The sequence below is a fragment of the Homarus americanus genome, unplaced genomic scaffold (assembly GCF_018991925.1).
Source record: "Homarus americanus isolate GMGI-L3 unplaced genomic scaffold, GMGI_Hamer_2.0 scaffold28051, whole genome shotgun sequence".
Taxonomy (NCBI): Eukaryota; Metazoa; Arthropoda; class Malacostraca; order Decapoda; family Nephropidae; genus Homarus; species Homarus americanus.
Window position 1 is genome coordinate 1,123,799 of NW_024720144.1, and position 21,352 is coordinate 1,145,150.

A 21,352-nucleotide genomic window follows, 5' to 3' on the forward strand; every position below is an offset into this window, starting at 1 on the left:
TTTGTGTTAAGTATTGTAGTTTTTTTCTTCAATTAGACATTCAAAACTATACTTGAAATCTCGCTGAGTTACAAAGTTTAGAAAGAATGTCTTAACTAAAGCTACCAAGGGGAGAGTATGTATATTTTGAAAGTATTGAAGGTGCTGCGTGACTTATAATGTGAGGAGTGAATGTGTCGAGGAATGACTGACTAACTAAAGACTTTCTGTAGACGACGCGGCTGCTGGTTGGTGATGGTAGTGACTCTTCTCCACGCACCTCCTTCTCTTAACTCATACTGTAAGATTCTCCGTCACACACACACACACACACACACACACACACACACACACACACACACACACACACCTCCAATCAAGGGGAGGGGAGGGGGGCATCCTCTCTCTGACGTCACTGAGGAACACCCTTTTACAATGAAGTCACTAAGCGGATCCCTCTTTCTGTGACATGGAGAGGAAACCCCCACCTTCCTTCTGCGACGTCACCGAGCGAAACATCCTTTCTCTATGAAGTCACTATGGTTTGGTTAGGTTAGATTAGGTCAGTTTTTAAGTTTGGTTAGTAGTTGTGTTATTAAACTATATAAATTCGTATGTTATTCCCCTATACAGTATTACCTTCCGTACACACAGACCAGCTGGAGTACTTCTTGACATGAAATAAGAAATATTTTAAATTTTATCTCCTAGAGGTCGTTGACGTGGTCTTATTTCCCAGAGATTATGACGTAAATTTCCTCTCATTTAGTTGTGAGTCAGATAATATTTGTTGTTTTTGTTGTTTGTTAGCTGATTTGGTTGTTGTTGTTGTGAGTCAGCTGATTTTTGTTATTGTCTCACTATCATGTATCAACCTGTTTCCCTTTTTTTTGTGATGGGCTGTTTTCTGTAGTTGTTGTAAATCAGCTGTTTTATTCTCTGTTTTTTTAATCTTTTTATTGTGGTGATGTGTTTGGTTTAGTGACCAATTTCTCAATTTTTTGCGTGTTACTGTTTTCTCGAAATGCGAAAAAGTACCATTGGACTGTATCGGGGTTATCTCCAATAAGGTTACATTATTTACCTACGTATCTTATAATGTGTTCAAGTTTCTTCAATGTATGAGCATTTTCGATATTCTGGGAGGATATATATACTGTATACCGTAGAGCTTAAATGCATTGATCGTGATTGGTTGTAGTATAATAATGTATCTTGATCGTGAGTTGTAATTGTCTGCTGTTGTCATTCATAAACACCTGCGCTTGTACTGTACATTTCATTTGTGTTGTTTTGTCTGAAGTAACCATCTGAAATGTGTAGTGCAAAGTCCCTCGAGTTGTATGGGCAGGACACAGTGGTCCATGAAGCGAGACGTGTTTCGTCATTTCTCCTCCATGGACAGTATCTGGGTGAGGGGAAAGTCACCCGTTGTCCCGCTCAATGAACCACAACACGGCGATAAGACAAGATGTGGGGTACCCGGCCTTGACGTCACCCGCACGCACGGAGACCCTCAGAAGTGACGTCAGCAAGTGAGAGGCTGCGGCCCGCCCTTCCCTCTGTAACGGTACGGGTAAGGTGTAGAACTAGGCGTTTCTCTCACCTAATTGGTCGTTAAATGGGGAAACATTTAGAGATAGACTGTGGGTTTAGTCTTTCCTACACACCGCTTTGTTGTTTTCTCCAGCTCTTGATTTTGGTTTATTGTTGAATTGATGACAGATGGGGTCGAAAGTTCAATTACGCGTGCAAGTCACTCTTAGTGTAGGTAGAGGTGAGTGACGTGTACATTACCATCACGCTCCTAGATGGCGCTCACGTTCACACACGAGGTACAGTACAAGACGAGAGTGAAGGTTCCTTATATAACTCAAGCTTCGAGTGGTGGACTAATTCCTCACCAGAATCTGTCAAAATCTGTATCTGACTTTTTACGTTATATTCATTACAGTAGTTATTTCTTCCGTATGACTGGATATAATATATTAAATTTAGCTGCGGTAGAGTCTCTGAGCAGTTTGAATACCATTATCGACGCCATCTTTATTATTGAGGCAAGGAGAAAAAATAAGTTTCCGTAACCTTTAAAATTTGGACTGAAATATTGTAGAAAAAATCAATCGGGTTAAGATATAATGACAGACCATTACAAAGCTGCTACAGTGACGATAATGTCTGGAAATGTATCAAACAACAGAAGATCCGCGAGGTGTAGTAAAAGTCGTTTGGCACAATGATGGTGTTGACGACGACTCTGCTGATCCTCTGTGAGCGTGTTACTGAATGCTCATCATCTTCATTCTTTGCCAAGTCATTATTAACAGATCGCGTGGCGGGTCACACTATGGCAGGCACGGAGCATGTTCAGGTTGTTGAATGTATCTAATGATGTTCCAATGTTGGTTAAAAGAGCTTGGTATTGATGTCATCTCATTAACTGGTAGATTATTCCATAAATTCATTGTGTTAAGTAATACATATGTCAGTTTATCTTGTTGACTTAGCGGCCAACACAATTTGTAGTGGGGTTCATAAGTAAACAAACCGTGTTAAGGGTCCGTCATAGCTTGTCAGAGTTATATTAAACATATCGCTCTATTGACTTTTATTATATAGCATTTGACGTCTTGAAGATAGTGGTCGGTGTTTCTGTTTACCTTCGTGTTTCTGTTTACCTTCGTGTTTCTGGTTACCTTCGTGTTCCTGTTTACCTTCGTGTTCCTGTTTACCTTCGTGTTTCTGTTTACCTTCGTGTTTCTGTTTACCTTCGTGTTCCTGTTTACCTTCGTGTTTCTGTTTACCTTCGTGTTTCTGTTTACCTTCGTGTTTCTGTTTACCTTCGTGTTTCTGTTTACCTTCGTGTTTCTGTTTACCTTCGTGTTTCTGTTTACCTTCGTGTTTCTGTTTACCTTCGTGTTTGTTTACCTTCGTGTTTCTGGGTCGAAGATTTTTGTGTAGTATTTACCGTCTTTAATGATAATGGTCTGGGTTTATGGGTCAAAACTTTAACCTAACTTTAGGATATTAAAAAAAAAAATGTGTTAATGTTATCTATGTTGTAGGCTGGGTGATGGTGTATGTGTGGTGGTGACATTCTCGCCTCACTGTGTCACCGGGAACTACCTGTAACATGACATAGCCCCTCCCTCCCCCTCCCCCTACCTCCCCCCCCTCGTAATCTAAACTAGAATTATTTGTTGAATGTCATGATTTCCGGTAGTAACTGATCCCGGAACCTAATACCTGTACATCTACGTAACCTACTTTAGTTTAAGTTAGTTTACTGTTATCTAACTAAATTTAACCTAACGTGCCTTACCCATTACGTTAACTGAACCTAACCTACCCCCATCCTAACCTAACTTACTCCTCACCTATTGAACATGAACTCTATGATAAGCGTTCCATTTCAACTTGAGTAATATTTTTTTAATGATAATCTTGTAGAATTTAACGTCAGCTGAGTGTGTGTATAAAATTCACCGTTAAATTAGATTGTGTAAGACTACGATTACTTAATGTTACTCTTTAGTTTATTACTTAAACGAAAATAAAAACACTTTACTGGTCACTTTTACTTGTAATGGCAGACAATAAAGTGGTATGAATGGGTGTAAAGCGTAACCTTATAGCGTCATGCCAGTGTCGGGTGGTGTGTGGGGCCCTGTGGGGGATTTTGGCGGTAACACATCTTTTCCGCCAGCTTTTGGTGACGTCACAATTGAGAAGAATAGCTCTGGCAGGTGTACCTCAGGGTAAAAGAATTAAAAGAGATCCATTGTCTTGTTCCTGGCTGTGAAATTGTAAATGAGGTTATTAGTGGTTTAGTTTTGCTATATGCTTGTAAGTGAAGAAATCAAGTGTGTGTGTGTGTGTGTGTGTGTGTTGTAGCAAAACACAGGTGGCTAGAGGGCGCCTGTCAGGAAAGCTGTGATCAGTTGCCGTTATAATGTTTTTATTGCCCTTCAACAACTATGGTCTTTTAAGCACGTAACAAGAGTAATGATTACACTAGTCCAGCAACAATTAAAGAAAATTACAAGAGATTTAAACCTTTTTATCTGTACCAACTAAAAATTTATTACTTTAAAACGAGTAATTAAAAACAGACCAAACCATAACGAACGTAACAGAAGGTGTTGTTTAATCACCAGGTGTAATAAACTGCCGTTCTTAATCAACACACGACCTAAAAAGCCTTATATTCACTTTTATAATACTGACTCAAACAAGAAGTAGACTTTAGAGTTAAAATAATAATAATAATAACAACAATAATAATAATACAAATAATAAAACAATAAAAATAACAATAATAAAAATAACAATAATAACAACAATAATAATAACAGTTCTAAAATTTCTTCTCAACCACAAGGAACAAAATTTAACACTTTCTAGATACAGTATTTACGTCAATATTAAGTAATTAATGTTTATTTTCCCTTTATTATACTGTAAATAGACCAAGACGTGAAAGTTATTTTGTGTTAATAAACTTTTACTTTTTTTTTACTGGATTATTAATTCCAAATTAACCTGTTTCTTCAGTTTATTTCACCTAACCTAAAGCTTCCTTGGTTTGGTTAGGTTAGGTTAGGTTAGCTGAGGTTAAATTAGGTCTAATAGGTTTTTATTTATTTATTTATTTATTTTGTTTATTGACTTATTTTTTATTTATATATTTACTTATTTATTTATTTATTTTGTGTATTTATTTGTTTTTTATGTATTTACTTATTTATTTATTTATTTTGTTTAATTTTTAATTTATTTATTTATATATTTACTTATTTATTTATTTATTTTGTTTATTTATTTGTTTTTTTTGTATTTACTTATTTATTTATTTATTTTGTTTAATTTTTAATTTATTTATTTATATATTTACTTATTTATATATTTATTTTGTTTATTTATTTATTTAGTTGATTTATTTATTTACTTATTTATTTATTTATTTTGTTTAATTTTTATTTTTTATTTATATATTTACTTATTTATTTATTTATTTATTTTGTTTATTTATTTATTTAATTTATTTATTTGCTTATAGTTTTTATTTTGAATCGTTTATTTAGTTGATTTGTTTATTTACTTATTTATTTATTTATTTTGTTTATTTATATTTTTTTATATTTACTTATTTATTTATATATTTACTTATTTATTTATTTATTTTGTTTATTTATTTATTGTGTTTATTTATTTATTTAGTTTATTTATTTATTACAATTATCCGGTACTGTACTTGTGTTATAAAGGCTAATCAAGTGTACAGTACAGTAGTAGTTCCCCTTAACTGTGTAATGATTAAGAACTACAGTGAGGGTATAGTGGTGATGATTGTGAGGGTATAGTGATGATGATTGTGAGGGTATAGTGGTGATGATTGTGAGGGTATAGTGGTGATGATTGTGAGGGTATAGTGGTGATGATTGTGAGGGTATAGTGGTGATGATTGTGAGGGTATAGTGATGATGATTGTGAGGGTATAGTGTGTGATGATTGTGAGGGTATAGTGGTGATGATTGTGAGGGTATAGTGGTGAGTGTGATTGTGAGGGATATAGTGGTGATGATTGTGGGGTATAGTGATGAGTGGGGTGTGATAGATGATGTGGAGGATAGTGGTGATGATTGTGAGGGTATAGTGGTGATTGTGCTGTAGTTTCTCTCTCGTTGTCTTGTTTTATCTCTCTCTCTTATTCTTCTTTATTCTCTCGTTCTACTTTTTCTCATGTTCTCTCTCTCTCTCTCTCTCTCTCAACAAACCGCATCAAGACTTTCTAAAAATTCCCCCTCCCCCCACCGGGTTTTTATCCTGGTGGTGTCGGCCGTGACGTGTGACGCAAGACGTGAGTGACGGTGTTAGAGTTACGTTACGCTGGCCGTCACTCCCTGGTGCTGGCGAGAATCGTGTTCTTTTCGCCCCGCCAAGTCGTAACGAAATAACAACATTGTTCATTAAGGTACAGTACACCCCCCCCCCCAACCCCTCTCTCTACCTCACTGACCTCAGTCTCATTCCCCCTCACCCGTCTCTGCTTTCACCCTTCCTCTTCTCTTCTTCCCTCACCTGCCCCACCTCCCCACCTCTTCTTCTTCTTCTTCTCACTCTTCCCTCACCCTCACCCTCCCTCACCCTTCTCACCCTCCCTCGCTCTTCCTCGTCTCTTCCTCACCCCTCTTCCCTGCTCTTTCCTCGCCCTTCCCTCACCCCTCCTCCCTGCCCTTCCTCACCCTCCCCTCACCCTTCCTCAATTCTTACTCCGCCCTTCCTCAATCTCTTCCCACCCCTTCCCTGCCCTCCCTCGCCCTTTTCCTCACCCTCCCTCACCCCTTCCCTCACCCCTCTCCCCACCCCTCACCCGCCCCTCTCACCCTTCCTGCCCCTCCCTGCCTCCCTCACCCCTCCCTCACCCCACCTGCCCTTCCTCACCCCTTCCTCACCCCTTCCTCGCCCTCCCTCGCCCTTCCTCACCTCCCTCACCCTTCCTCACCCTTTCCTCACCCCTGTCATCTGGGTTCCTTCCTCACCCTTCCTCGCCCTCCCTCAATTCTCTTCCTCAACCTCCCCACCTCCTCACCTCTTCCTCGTCTCCCCTCGTCTCTTCCTCGCCTTCCTCGCCCTTCTCACCCTCCTCACCCTTCCTCCCTCCCTCACCCTCCTCACCTCCCTGCCTCCTCACCTCCTCGCCCTCCCACCTCCTCACCTCCTCGTCTCCTCACCCTCCTCGCACCTCACCCTTCCTCACCCTTCCTCCCCTCCCTTACCTCACTTCACCTAACTCCCCCACTTAGCGTTAGGATGTTAAGGTTAGGTTAGGTTAGGTTAGGTTAGGTTAGGTTAGGTTAGGTTAGGTTAGGTTAGGTAATAATATAATGAATTCCTAGATAACAAAAGTAACTTAACCTAACTTAACCTAACCCTAACTTAACCCATTTTATCATTAATATATAAAACTATTTTCTTCCTTTATCTAATATAGCTGATATATACACATTAGCCTTCGAGTATTATTACTTATATATACTTATCATACGAGTCTACTTCTGTATATCTCCGTAAAGAATCAGGTATACCTTTCATACTATACATACTCTACGGACATAATCATACAGGTTTACAGTAGAGTTCAACACCTCTCTCTCTCTCTCTCTCTCTCTCTCTCTCTCTCTCTCTCTCTCTCTCTCTGTTTCTTGTATTGTATTAACGAGATTGAACAAGGGAATATTGAGTCATTTAGGAAGGAAAAGGAATTTAAGGGAAAGTAAGGAAAAGAAAGGTGGAAAAGGAGAAAAGGTAAGGAGAAAGAAAAGGTAAGGAAAGTAGGAAAAAAAGGAGTAAGGAAAGTGGAAAAAAGGTAAGGAAAGTAAGGTAAGGAAATAAAGATAGAAAATGAGGAAAAAAAAGGTAAGGTAAGTAAAGGAAAATAAGGAAAGTAAGATATATATGAGTGTTTTATAATTTCATCTTTATTTTAGTTCTATTGACACTGTTGTTGGTGGACGTTGATTACGGGCAAATATTATACTACGGTGTAAAGATTAACACTGAAGTGATGTATTGATGATGTCTATGAAACACCTGACCTGACCTAACCGAACTTTACCTAACCTAACCTACGCTAACCTAACCTAACCTACCTTAACCTACATCAACCTAACCCTAACCGAACTTTACCTAACCTACCTCCCTTAACTAACCGAACTTTACCTAACCTAACCTACCTTAACGTAACCGAACTTTACCTAACCTAACCTACCTTAACCTAACCGAACTTTACCTAACCTAACCTACCTTATCTAACCTACCTTAACCTACCTTAACCTAACCTAACCTACCTTAACCTAACCTCCCAAATAGTGTTAGTGTGGTTAATCTTTTGGTTGAAATAAAAGAGGTTAGAGATTCGTCAGGTGATCTAAATTGGCTTAATTAACAGATCACTTTATGACAGACAGGTGAGTGACAGGTGAATGACAGGGAGTGTTAGGGACCCAGTGTACTAGACAGGTGAGTGACAGGAGGTGTTTGGGACCTATTATACGACAGGTAGGTGACAGGGAGTGTTTGGGACTCATTGTACGAGACAGATGAGTGACAGGGAGTGTTTGGGACCTATTATACGACAGGTGGTGACAGGGTGTTTGGAACCCATTGTGCAGAGACGGGTGAGTGACGAGGAGTGGTAGGAGCGCCAGTAGGACGGTTCACCTTGGATTAGACCGATGAGTTGGAAACACTGGGGAGGACTTGTGGTGAGGCAGTAGTGGTGGTGGTGTTGTTGCTCTGGTTTCCCGATCGTGGCAACACACAAACAAAAAAGGAAGATGTGTGTGTGTGTGTGTGTGTGTGTGTGTGAGAGAGATTATTTTTCTGTGTGTGTTTTTATTTTTACGTCTGTTTGTGTATATGTATGTGTATGTGTGTGTATGTATGTCAGATTATTTTTCCGTGTGTGTCTTTATTTTTACGTGTGTGTGTGTGTGTGTTTGTCACTATAAAACAGGAAAACACACCCCAAAACAAAAACATTATCTCTCCCATTAAAAGGGAAATAGATCATTCTCCACACCGTAACACAACTCGTATTTAACCCCCGAGAGAACGTAGAAGGGGAGTAGAAATTTCTCCCACTCACAAGAAAATTATTAGTGGACAAAAATACGTCATAATTACGAGAAGAATTATAATGAAATAAAAAGGTGTATAATGATGTGTTCCTGTGGGATTATTTACTCCATGAGCAGTGACATGTATGTTGGTGACGTCATGGTAACTTACGTAAACACACTGATGTATATGTTGGTGACGTCATCATAACATACACGTAACCTTCTCAACAAAGCAATAGATGCTGTAAACCCTCTCAATACCGGACTCTCCAATAACATAATCTCTTCAATAATGGACAGTTCTTGCAAGAGTTAGTCGGTAGGAGGGTTAATCAATAAACCCTCCCAATACCGGACTTTATTATATTAAAAATATATATTTCTGGAGGCTGAGAAAATATTATATAGTCAATAAAATAATCCAGGTTGTTTATGACTGAAAATTATAGATATAGTATATACTTGGGTGTTGTTGACGTCACACTCAGAGCCATCACACACAGAGCCATCACACAGAGTCGTCACACACCCAGGTCGTCCACACCCAGAGCCATCACGCAGAGCCATCACACACCCAGAGCCATCACACGCAGAGCCGTCACACACCCAGAGCCATCACACCCAGACCGTCACACATCCAGAGCCATCACACTCAAACCATTACCACCCAGAGCCGTCACACACCCAGAACCATCACACTCAGAGCCATCACACACCAGAGCCATCACACACCAGACGTCACACACTCAAGAGCCGTCACCCAAAGCCAAACACACCCAGAGCCGTCACACACCAGAGCCATCACCTCAGAGCCATTACACACCCAGAGCTGTCACACACCAGAGCCATCACACTCAGAGCCATCACACACCCAAACCATCACACACCCAGAGACGTCACACACTCAGAGCGCGTCACACACCCAGAGCCGACACACACCCAGAGTCGTCCACACCCAGAGCCATCACACTCAGAGCCATCACACACCAAAGCCATCACACGCAGACCGTCACACCAGAGCCATCACACACCAGAGCCGTCACACATCCAGACCATCACACTCAGAGCCATTACACACCAGAGCCGTCACACACAGACCATCACACTCAGAGCCATCACACACCCAGACCATCACACACCAGAGACGTCACCTCAGAGCCGTCACACACCCAAACCGACACACACCCAGAGCCGTCACACACAGAGCCGTCACACTCCCCCACCACACACACCTGGCGGCTCGTCCTTGTTACTGGGGTAATTCCCTTCACCTGAGGAGATGGTTGACCCTTGAAGGTCCACTCTCTTTCTTTCTTTCTTTCTTTCTGTTTCTTCATTATATAGTTGGAGAAAGAAATACAATTATTTCTTAACAACTTGAGGATAACGCCTTTGAGTACGATGACCGAACCAGCTGAGTACGATGACACAACCAACTGAGTACGATGACCAGCTGGTACGATGACATAACCAACTGGTACGATGACAACCAGCTGAGTACGATGACTTAGCCAACTGAGTACGATGACTTAACCAGCTGAGGTACGATGACATAACCATACTGAGTACGATGACCGAACCAGCTGAGTACGATGACCTAACCAACTGAGTAGGATGACGCCGACCAGCTGAGGTACGATGACATAACCAACTGAGTACGATGACAACCAGCTGAGTACGATGACATAACCAGCTGAGTACGATGATCAGACGCTGAGTACGATGACATAACCAACTGAGTACGATGACCGAACCAGCTGAGTACGATGACCTAACCAACTGAGTACGATGACATAACCAACTGAGTACGATGACCGAACGCCAGCTGAGTATGATGACATAACCAACTGAGTACGATGACCGAACCAGCTGGTATGATGACATAACCAGCTGGTACGATGACATAACCAACTGAGTTGATGATCGAACCAACTGAGTACGATGACATAAATTCAAGGGGTTAAGCTAGAGGCGTTGTGAATGAGATCTTGAGGTTATGGGTGGGTGAGGTGGTGGTGGGTGGAGGAAGGGCGTGAGTTATGGGTGGTGAGGGTGGTGGTGGGTGGAGGGAAGGGCGTGAGGATTTATGGGTGGGTGAGGGGGTGGTGGGGTGGAGGGCGTGGTTATGAGTGGGTGAGGGTGGTGGTGGAGTGGAGGAAGGGCGTGAGATTTATGGTTGGGTGAGGGTGGTGGTGGGTGGAAGGGGAGGTAAACTGGACATGCTCAGGTTGGATCAGATTAAGGAAACGTGGTTGAAGGTGTGGCCAGGAACAGTGGGAGCGTTTACCTGTATTTTAGTTGTATTTTCCCTTATTGTATTATACCTTTTAAGTGTATTTTATATTATTACTACGATACACTTATTGTATTTCATGATTATTTCCTACTGCTTTTTTGTTTTTTACGTTATTAAACATATCTTAGGGTTGGCGACCACAAACCCTCCACACTAAACGTTCTCGGCTGTTTTTATCAATCAAGGTTTTGTATCTCTGGGGACTCAGTTTGTAATTTCATTCATCCATCCTACTCTTTGTCTTCCTCATCAACTGCTCATTAATATTTATTTAGTTTATACTCCTGCTTACTGTAGTATTTGTTCATACATTATATATTTGACATTTTTTGTAATTCGTTTGCTTATCCGTGTCTGTGGTGTTAAGTTCTGGTGCCTGTGGTGTTACTACTGCTGTACTACCTCGTGTCTGTGGTGTTACTATAGCTCTCGTGTCTGTGGTGTTACTATAGCTCTCGTGTGTGGTGTTAAGATCAAGAAAAGACACTAAGTCATAAAGGAGAAACCACGGAGGTGTTCTTGGAGAGTTATTCTGGCCACGGGAAAAATCACACAACTCATGATCAGACGGTTTGTTTACCTTACGGCCCTGTCACTGCCCCCGGCCCACTCACACCTGATTGGCTGAAAGCTTGCCTTGATCCGATTGGTTGAAGGTCGCACGGTGTTGCCTTCTGGACATAGACTTTTTCATGTATGCTATACAAGATATACTACAAACAAAGGTGGCGTAGTTTTGGTATTTATATATTATTCTTTAGGTTTGTGTTTATTACTGTGCTCGTTAGTTAAGGGAGGACCTGCACTTGTAACGTGTTATCTTGTATCAGTGATGGACCTGATGGTGTCTGCCTGTACACATGTTTTCAGCTAATTTTATTTTCTCTGTATTTTCTTCGGTTTTTGGGAGTTGATTCAATTTTAATATTGTATATATGTTTTTAACTTTCAGTATATTTTTTGAAATTTATGTTCTTCTCCCAGTATTGTTGCATCACACTTAGACACACACACACTCCCACTCACACTTAGACACACACACACTCATAGACACACACACACACACACACACTAGGTACAAGGTATTTTTTGGTCATTACCCACTGGTCACGTCAATGGTTACTTTCTCTGTACATCCTCAGTAACTGGTGGAGATGACGGCCTTAATGACAGTCGACCAGATATAACTTCAGCTATTGGCGCTAATGACTACAGAGGCGAGCACTTTGAGGCGCGGGGGTGAACAGTCTATCATGGCCACCTGGACGTTGTGAAAATTTTGTGCGTTAAATTTGATGGAGTTTATACCAAAAGTGTTGAACGGAACTAAAACAACTTTATAAACGAAACTTCAGGGACTATAAACTTAAGGGACTTTGTAAACACTCCAAACAACCACCTATATTTGTTTCCTCGTGACTTGTAGTGAAGTAAAGACAATAAAATAATACGATATACAGTATTATTATCACTACGGGAACTAAACCAATTTATTCTTTTTCTTTTGAGTTACTATGTGTACGTCAACCACCGCCATCTATTGGGTACTGTGGGAACGAAAACTAAACTGCCATCTATCGGCGCCTGGGGGAACTATAATGACATGTCGAAATCAATTTTATCGGCCAATCACTCGAAAAATTGTGGCAACTGTGGAATGAAACTACCGTAGGCGTGGGTGTGGATGTGGGCGTGCGTGTGGGCGTGGATGTGAGGTGTGGATGGGGGTGCATGTAGCGTGTGTGTGTGTGGGCGTGTATGTAAGTGTGGATGTGGGCGTTGATGTGAGTGTGGATGTGGGGTGCATGTAGGTGTGTGTGTGTGGGCGTGTATGTAAGTGTGGATGTGGGCGTTGATGTAGGGTGTGGATGTGGGAGTGCATGTGGATGTTAATGTGGGCGTGAATGTGGGTGTGGGGCATCACGAAGGTCAAGGAAGGTTTGAAGGAGTTAATCATCAAATGTTCTCAGGTTAATGATAGTGTCAGGTAGCGCCCCAGGTGAGGTCATGTCTCCTTCACCCAGTGTGTTGTAATTCACCTTCCTTGGGGATTTGGCACACACATATACATACATACATACATACATGCACACACACGCACGTGCATAGACACACATACACACGCACATGCATACATACACATGCACAAACACAAACACTCATACATAAGCACAGTTTTTTTTTTTTTTTCTCTCTCACGGGAGGACTAAGAGAGACCAGGAGAAAAATAAAGTGATAAGTAGGAGATGAATTCACTTAAGCATTAAATTGGTAATCACATAGAAACTACGAAAGTCAATTTGGGTTTGAAAAATACGAATCGAAAGAGAGAGACAGATTGTTTACGAGAGAGACGGAATTTTGGTTGTAATTAATGATACGCATAAGGCGATTCACTATGTTTCTGGGTCATTAATGTGTCTGAGTGTTAAGGTATACAGGATAGGATGAAGGCTTATGTCCTATGAGTAGACTGAATTGACTCGATATTGAATTAGTCTGATAATTTGACCAACGGGTGTGTGAGAGAGAGAGAGGAGAGCGAGAGAGAGAGAGAGAGAGAGGGAGGTTGGTCCGTGATGGGCGGGTGTGGGTGGCGGGTGGGTGGGGGTGTGTGCGGCTTCACTGCCTACTTACTGTACATCATCATGGTTAGTTGTGTTAATTATCTCCTGTATGTATGTGTGTGTCTGTGTGTATGTATGTGTGTGTGTGTGTGTATGTATGTGTGTGTGTGTGTGTATGTGTGTGTGTTTGAGAGATGTATGTCGCTGTGTATTTTGTTGGTAATGTATTGAGGTTGATGATTAAAACACTAATGGTGGCCCTACACCTCTTGGTTATGTATGGTGTGTGTGTGTGTGTGTGTGTGTGTGTGTGAGGAGGGTATACAGTCACACACAGTATACGTCGACAATTATAACACACTCTAGTGACACATTCATCTTCTTTCATCCTTCTTCTTCTTTTATCATTCATTTTCATCCTTCTTCTTCATTCTTTATCATTCATTCTTCTTCCATCCTTCTTTCTTCATCTTTATCATTCATTCTTCTTAAAGTCATTCGGTCTAGGTTGTTGTAACATTATGGATTTATTCGTAGTCAGTGTGAGGCTGAGTCAGTCAGTGGAGTCATTGAGTCAGTCAGTGTGGAGTCATTGAGTCAGTCAGTGACTAGCGTATAATCGTTATTGCAGCGTAAAGAAAATTAAGAAACCTAACCCAACCTAACTTCCCCTTTCTACCCATCCTCCCTTTCTACCTCCTCCTCCCTTTCTACCCCTCCTCCCCTTTCTACCCATCCCCTCCCCTTTCTACCCATCCCTCCCCTTTCACCCATCCTCCCTTTCTACCCATCCCTCCCTTTCTACCCATCCTCCCCACCCCTCCTCCCCTTTCTATCCATCCTCCCTTTCATCCCTCCCCTTTCTACCCATCCCTCCCCTTTCTACCCATCCCTCCCCTTTCTACCCATCCCCTCTCCTTTCTACTCCCCCGTCACCCTCTATACCCCATAACACAAACTTTCCCTCCCCCTCTCTACCCCTACTTCTCTACCCCCTCTCTACACCTCCCCTACACAACCGCATCATCATTCACACCCCCCTGCGTCATTATACCCGACAAAAGACCTCCCGTCGCTCATTATATTCTCTATAGTTACCGCTGGAAAAAGTCGGTAACGCAACATCCGTTTTCTTTCAGTGGGACCCTTCACGTGGCCTAGATGACCCGCCATCTTGAACGTATCCTCAAGTCAATAGCGGTGGTGATTATTATATTAGGGAGGGGGAGGAGGAAAGGGGAGATGAGGGGGGAAAGGAGGAGGGGGAGAGGGGTGGAGGGAGGAAGAGGAGGGGAGAGGAAGAAGCAGAGGAGGAGGAAGAAGCAGAGGAGGAAGACAGGCGAGGAAGGAAAGCTTTCAAATTATTATAGATGACAGTTAAACAGTTTCTAATTAAGTAAACAAACACAAGGCCGAATACTAAAGAATTTCCGGTTAAGGGAAGACTCGTGACACACATCTGGTTAAGTGAATAAACAGGGGCCGGATAATTAAGCGAAAATTCTTGACTCATATCCTTTAAAATGAACAAACGTGGTCCGGATTATCACCCATGTCCGGTTAAGCGAACACCCGTGTCACATGACCTTGTTAAATTGTTTACAGGATTCAACTTTAAATTTAGATTTTTTTTTTTTTTACGTTTTTCTTTTCTTTTATTTTATATGGATTTCTTCTTCTTCGTCTTCTTCTTTTCCTCTTTCTTTTCTTCTTCTCTTCTCCTCCTCTTCCTTCTTCTCTTCTCCTCCATTTCTTCTCCTTCGCCATTTTTTCCTCCTCTTCCTCTTCTTCTCTTCCTCCTCCTCTTCTTCTCCTCCTCTTCCTCTGCTTCTCCTCGTCTCTTCCTCTTCTCTTTCTCCTCCACTTCCTTTTTGCTTCTCTTCATTTTTCTTTTTTCTTCCTCCTCTCCTTACTCCTCCCTATCCTCCTCCTTCTCCCCCTCCTCCTCCTCTCCCTCCTCCTCCCCATTCCCCCATCCTCCTCCTCTTCCTCTTTATACATAATTCACCTTTAACTTTTGTAGTATTTTTAGCTCCGTAAATCCTCTCCTGATCTGACTGGTGGTGTTTTTTCCGACGTGAGGGAATTTTTTTAGACATAGCATGAGAGAGAGAGAGAGAGAGAGAGAGAGAGAGAGAGAGAGAGAGAGAGAGTTTCCATTTGTAGTGTGTGTGTGTGTGTGTGTGTGTGTGTGATTTGTGTATGTTTGTGTGTGTGTGTGTGATGTGTTTGTGTGTATGTGTGTATGTGCGGTTTGTATGTGTAGGGACAAAGCGGGAGAAAATTTGAGTGAGAGTTGCTTTGTGTGTGTATGTGTGTCCGAGTCATATTAGTCTTGGTAAGTGTTTTAAGTGGCATTTTGTAGTGTTCGGGTGACGCAAAAAACTTTCACTTGATTGATGATGGTGACGGTGTTCGGACGCTCTGCTGGCTCTGGTTTCGTCTCGCTCAGTTAGTCCATCGCGTCTATCGGGGCTGTGAACTTCTGATGCGAATGACTGATCAAATTCTCTCTCTCTCTCTCTCTCTCTCTCTCTCTCTCTCACATTTCTTTGACCTCGTAAGTTCACAATTAACTGTTATACTCAAGGAGAAAGGAAGTGGAGAGAGAGAGAGAGAGAGAGAGACTACGTATTTGCCTTCCTCCCACTCAATCCCTCTCATTCCACTCACTCCCTCCTCCCTCCCTCCCTCCACTCACTCCCTCCTTTCCTCTCATCCCACTAACTCTACACCTCCACTGTAGGTTGTGAAGCTACCATCATTTTGTGGATTACTGTAGATGTTGAAGCCACACCTGTTTTTTTCACTCTTGATTCTTCTTCTTCTTCTTCTTCTTCTTCTTCTTCTTCTCCTTCTTCGTCTTCGTCTTCGTCTTCTTCTTCTTCTGTACATGTATTGTAATTAAAGTCTCAATAAGCCTTTTGCGTTAAAGACAGTCCGACACCAACTTGACGTGCGGCCATCTTTGTTATTGTTTTGAACTGAGGACTGCTACTGTGAGCTTGGGACTACAGTTTTCTTGACTTACGACTAACAAATGAGAACAATTTACAGGTCAAATTTTCTTTACAAATTTGTTCGTCCGTGTTACCGTAAATCACAGACAGACCCAGAAAAAGTTAAGAAAAAATCATTCTTTAACTGTATTATGTAGAGGAATGTTATCAGCAAAGGAATGGCTCATCTCCGAGTAGCTGCTGGATATGAATGCTGTGATGTGATTAGCTGCTGGATTTGAATGCTGTGATGTGATTAGCTGCTGGATTTGAATGCTGTGATGTGATTAGCTGCTGGATATGAATGCTGTGATGTGATTAGCTGCTGGATATGAATGCTGTGATGTGATTAGCTGCTGGATTTGAATGCTGTGATGTGATTAGCTGCTGGATATGAATGCTGTGATGTGATTAGCTGCTGGATTTGAAAGCCTAAATTAAATATATCTGCCTTATGGGTGGTAGAGGTCAGTGGAACCTTTAATGTAACAATATCGGAAAAAGATTCAGAAAACACCTTTTAAGATAATATGTCCTACATTAATTATTAGCTAGATTTACCTCGTATTAATTCTCTATAAAAAATTAGACCAAACTTTTCGGAGCCAAACCTAACCAAGCAACCTTCTCGTACAGCAGTTAACCTTTTTTTAGTTATATCTACGAAACCTTTTATACAAAATATCGGTAAAATAAAGAATAAAAATGAAATTTTTTAAGACATTCAACTTGCCCCTGCACATTAACTTAACATTCAGAATACAGACTGTCTTAAACCTGTAATATCCACCAACAGTAAAACATCCACCCCTAACTTACTACTTCCATAACACACACTCGAGACAAAACACAAGATACATGGTGTTAGTGTAGAAGCGGAGGCAGGGAGGGAGGCGCGTGCGAGCCTCCACGCGTCCCTGCCACGAGCTGGACGACGCCCTCAGCCTCTACCGCCGCACACCTCACCCTCCCGGACACGCCATCTTGGTCCCTCTGATCGGGTATGACAAGGGTTACAGTCTACACCCTGCTGGAGGTATGGGATACAGCTGTCATACTCTTAGGTGTCCTTATGAGAGGCGTAGTCTTCATGGCGGGTACTGGAGGTAACCACCTCCCTCCCACACCACCTCAGGGAGGACATGTGTTAATACCTGACATCTTATCACACCTCCTGATCGTTTTTTACAACACCTGGCAGCAGCTGACAACGTTTGCCGAGACATATTACTGTTTACTGATTCTGACAGCTTATGACACTTTTTTTTTACACTTCAGGGTTGGCAGAATCTGACAACAATCACAGCGTTTAATGATATTTGACAGCGTCTGACATCATCAAATGACACCAAACAAAGTTTAGTCAACAATTTAGAACAACTTCCTACACTCGACAACATCTAACAGTACCTGACACCATTAGACAACTCCTAACAACAGTTGACAACATTTCTCAACATATTATTGCTGAAGTTTTACACCAACCAACAGTAGATAACATCTTACAATCTATGACACCCCCCTGACACCAGTGACACCAGTGACACTTCCTTTTAATATCTGGCAACAGGTATTTGGTGTTTTATACATTGTAATATTTACTGGTGTGAAGGAAGGTGAACGTCATGTTTCTTTACCATTGACATAACTTAACTGATTTGGTTTATTGTTGTCATTAGGTTAAGTTTGTTTTTATTAGGTTAACTTAAGTTTGTTTGGTTAGATTAGGTTAACTTTAGTTTAGTTAGGTTAACTTATGTTTGGTTTGAATAGGTTAAATCAAGATAGGTCTTGTTTCCTAGTTTAAGTTGGGTTAAATTAGGTTAGGTTAGGTTAAGTTAGGTTAGGTATATTTTGGTTGAATGAGCCTAAGTTAGGTTGAATTAAATTAGGTTACATGGTTAATTTATTTTAATTCAATATTAAAATAAATGCAAAAATAAAATCAATAAATTAATCTTCCTAAAATTAAATTAAAACTTGTTTCATTAGGAAGACAATTATACGTCCAAGTCTTTACTTAAACAGAGGGTAATGAGTGACGTGTGTGTGTGTGTGTGTGTGTGTGTGTGTGTGTGTGTGTGTGTGTGTGTGTGTGTGTGTGTGTGATAACTACTGAATGACCTCGTACTATCAAAATATTTTTCTCTTGTTCTCTCTCTATCTCTGTTTATCAGTGATTCTCTATATTCTCTCTTCCCATCTTTATTATACTCTCTCTCTCTCTCGTACGTTCTTTATTGATGATTTTCCTTATTCTTATTTTATCATTTATTCTTTTTTATTGCTTATTTTCTTATTTCCTATCTTTATCAGCCATTCTTTTTCTCTTTTTTTCCTTCACCTTTTCTCTTCCTCTTCCTGCTCCCTGACTTTCTCTCCCTCACTCTCCTCCAGCACTAAGCAAGTATTCTCTCTCCTTCACTCTCCCACATTCTCCCTCACTCTCCCACACTCCCCACATTCTCCTTCACTCCCCAGGCCCTCCCCCAATCTCCCCACCCTCCCCCAATCCCCCACCCTTCCCCCACTCCTCCATCCTCCCCTAATCTCCCACCTCCCCCAATCCCCACACCCTTCCCCACTCCTCCACATTCTCCTCACTCTCCCCTCTCCCTAACTCTCCCACCCCCTCCCCAATCCCCCACACCCTTTCCCACTCCTCCACATTCTCCCTCACTCCCCCACACCCTCCCTCACTATCCCCCAACACTAGGCAGGTGCGGAAGTCGCGTGGCGGGAGAAATGTAGCCGACACCCACAGGTTAATTGCCCGGCAAGATTCAGGTGCCGCCACGCTCTTGTCAGCTATATACTGCTAGCTTTCACAACCCTACACCTGTCTGTCTGTCTGTCTGTCTGTAACCATAAAACTATCTGTCTTTTTTATCTCAGTAACCACATATCTGTCTGTCTGTCTGTCAATATCCATTTATTCATATCTGATTTATTGTCTCTTCTAAGTATATACATAAATATCTAATCTATATATACCTGTGTGTCTATCTATCTATCTATCTATCTATCTATCTATCTATCCATCTAGCGATCTATCCATCTATCTATCTATCCATCCCACTTTTTATCGTTTCCCATCGTATATCATAACACAGGAATACTATAAAATCATATATGAACACTAGATACTTAACTGTCCTTTTTGAAACGTGTAGAACAACATTGTACATTCATTCATTCACTCTGCAATATGTGCAACCACGTCTATGTTACGTCACGCATACTTTCAGCGATTTGTTTTAATATCGTTTGATAAATGATGAGGTGGGTGTCGCATGAGTGTGTGTGTGTGTGTGTGTGTGTGTGTGTGTGTGTGTGTGTGTGTTGTCTGACCTGCAAAACATTACCTGTACCTCTCCGGAAAACTCAAAATTACCCTTATCGTCATTTAAAAAGAAAAATTATGATATTCTCAGAACTGACGATCACCAGTGCTCTCTTCACACACACATAAGCGTCATGAGGGTAGGGGTAGGGTAGAGGGGGGGGAGGGAGGGGTGGGATGGGGTGGAGGGATGGAGTGGGGATGAAGGGAGGGGTGGAGAAGGAAGGAATTGAGAGGGCAGGAGGGGATAGGGGAGGGGTGAGGTAGGGTAGGGAGGGGTAGAGAGGAGGAGGGGGAGGGTAAGGGTAAGGGAGGGGTGTGTAGTAACTCTTTAGATAGTGACTACACAAAAGAGGCAATAATTGTAAAAATTTTCATTACTTGGAATTTTTTGGGTCATAAACACACACACACACACACACACACACCTTTACCCAGTCTTGACCTCACTCTCCTCCCGGCTTACTTACCTTCCCTCTCCCCCCCCCCCATACACAACAATATGTATATAGCAACTTAACCTTGGCCAAATATGTTGACTCCCTTCAATTAACCAAAATCAAAATATACTGAGAGATGAGAACTTTCCTCCCCCCCATGAATTATTAATGCATCCCTCAGACAAAGCAAATGCCCTAATGAATGGAAAACCGCATTTGTCACCCCCATCCCCAAGGTCACCACCCCACAGTCCCCTAACGACCTCAGGCCAGTTGCCATTACCCCCATACCCAGTCTACTTTGTGAGGACTTTGTTTTTGAGTGGGCATTTGCCAGTATCTATCAGTCAATTGATTCACAGCAATTTGGCAATATGAGGACCTCCTCTACATCACACTGCTTGGTGAGCTTTCTGGATTTTCTGCACAAAAACTTGCAGAAACGTAAGACATCACTGGCCGTTGCCCTTGTTGACTTCAGGAAGGCCTTTGACCTTGTTGATCACTGCACTGTTATCAACAAGGCTATTGCACTAGGGCTGCCCACCAACCTGGTCTCATGGCTCACTGATTTCTTGATTGGACGTCACCAGGCAGTGAGGTATCAGGGCTGGTCTCCACATTCCAACACCTCACCTGCAGTGTTCCCCAGGGGACCAAGATGGGACCACTGTGCTTCCTCATCCTGATCAACGACGCTCTATCGGACACTCCTCACAGGTGGAAGTACGTGGATGACTGCACTGTGGGGGTTTCAGTGGACAACACCGCACCAGACTACTCATCGCTACAAGGCACCCTGGACAGGCTACAGGCATGGACTACGGAGAACAAGGTCACCATCAACCACACCAAAACCGTAGTCATGCACATCAATACCGCCACCACTCCAGTGCAAGCCCCAGCAATCACAGTGGGTGCCCATCCTCTCCAGCTGGTGCAGTCTGCCAACTCCTGGGTGTAACTATAGACAACAAACTTGACTGGAAGGCCCATGTAAATAACACAGTCAAGGCAGCCTCATACCGTCTCTACATGCTACGAAAACTTAGGTCACTTGGGACACCCACGCCAGAGCTGAGGACCATCTACAACGTCTTTATT

The 21,352-nt window shown here is 42.0% G+C and overlaps 2 protein-coding genes across 2 annotated transcripts in view; both read right to left on the reverse strand.

Moving 5' to 3' along the window:
- LOC121860426 overlaps window positions 1–21,352 on the reverse strand; it is a 53,474-nt gene that overhangs the window by 16,560 nt on the left and 15,562 nt on the right. The gene's annotated exons all lie outside the window — the stretch shown is intronic.
- Window positions 2,300–21,352, reverse strand: part of LOC121860437 (repetin-like) — a 44,107-nt gene continuing 25,054 nt past the window's right edge. Inside the window, exons 3-4 of the mRNA XM_042357596.1 lie at window positions 2,640–2,917; window positions 2,300–2,364 (exon numbers count right to left, since the gene is read on the reverse strand). Coding sequence (XP_042213530.1) covers window positions 2,300–2,364; window positions 2,640–2,917 — 343 coding nt within the window. The remainder of the gene's footprint in view (window positions 2,365–2,639; window positions 2,918–21,352) is intronic.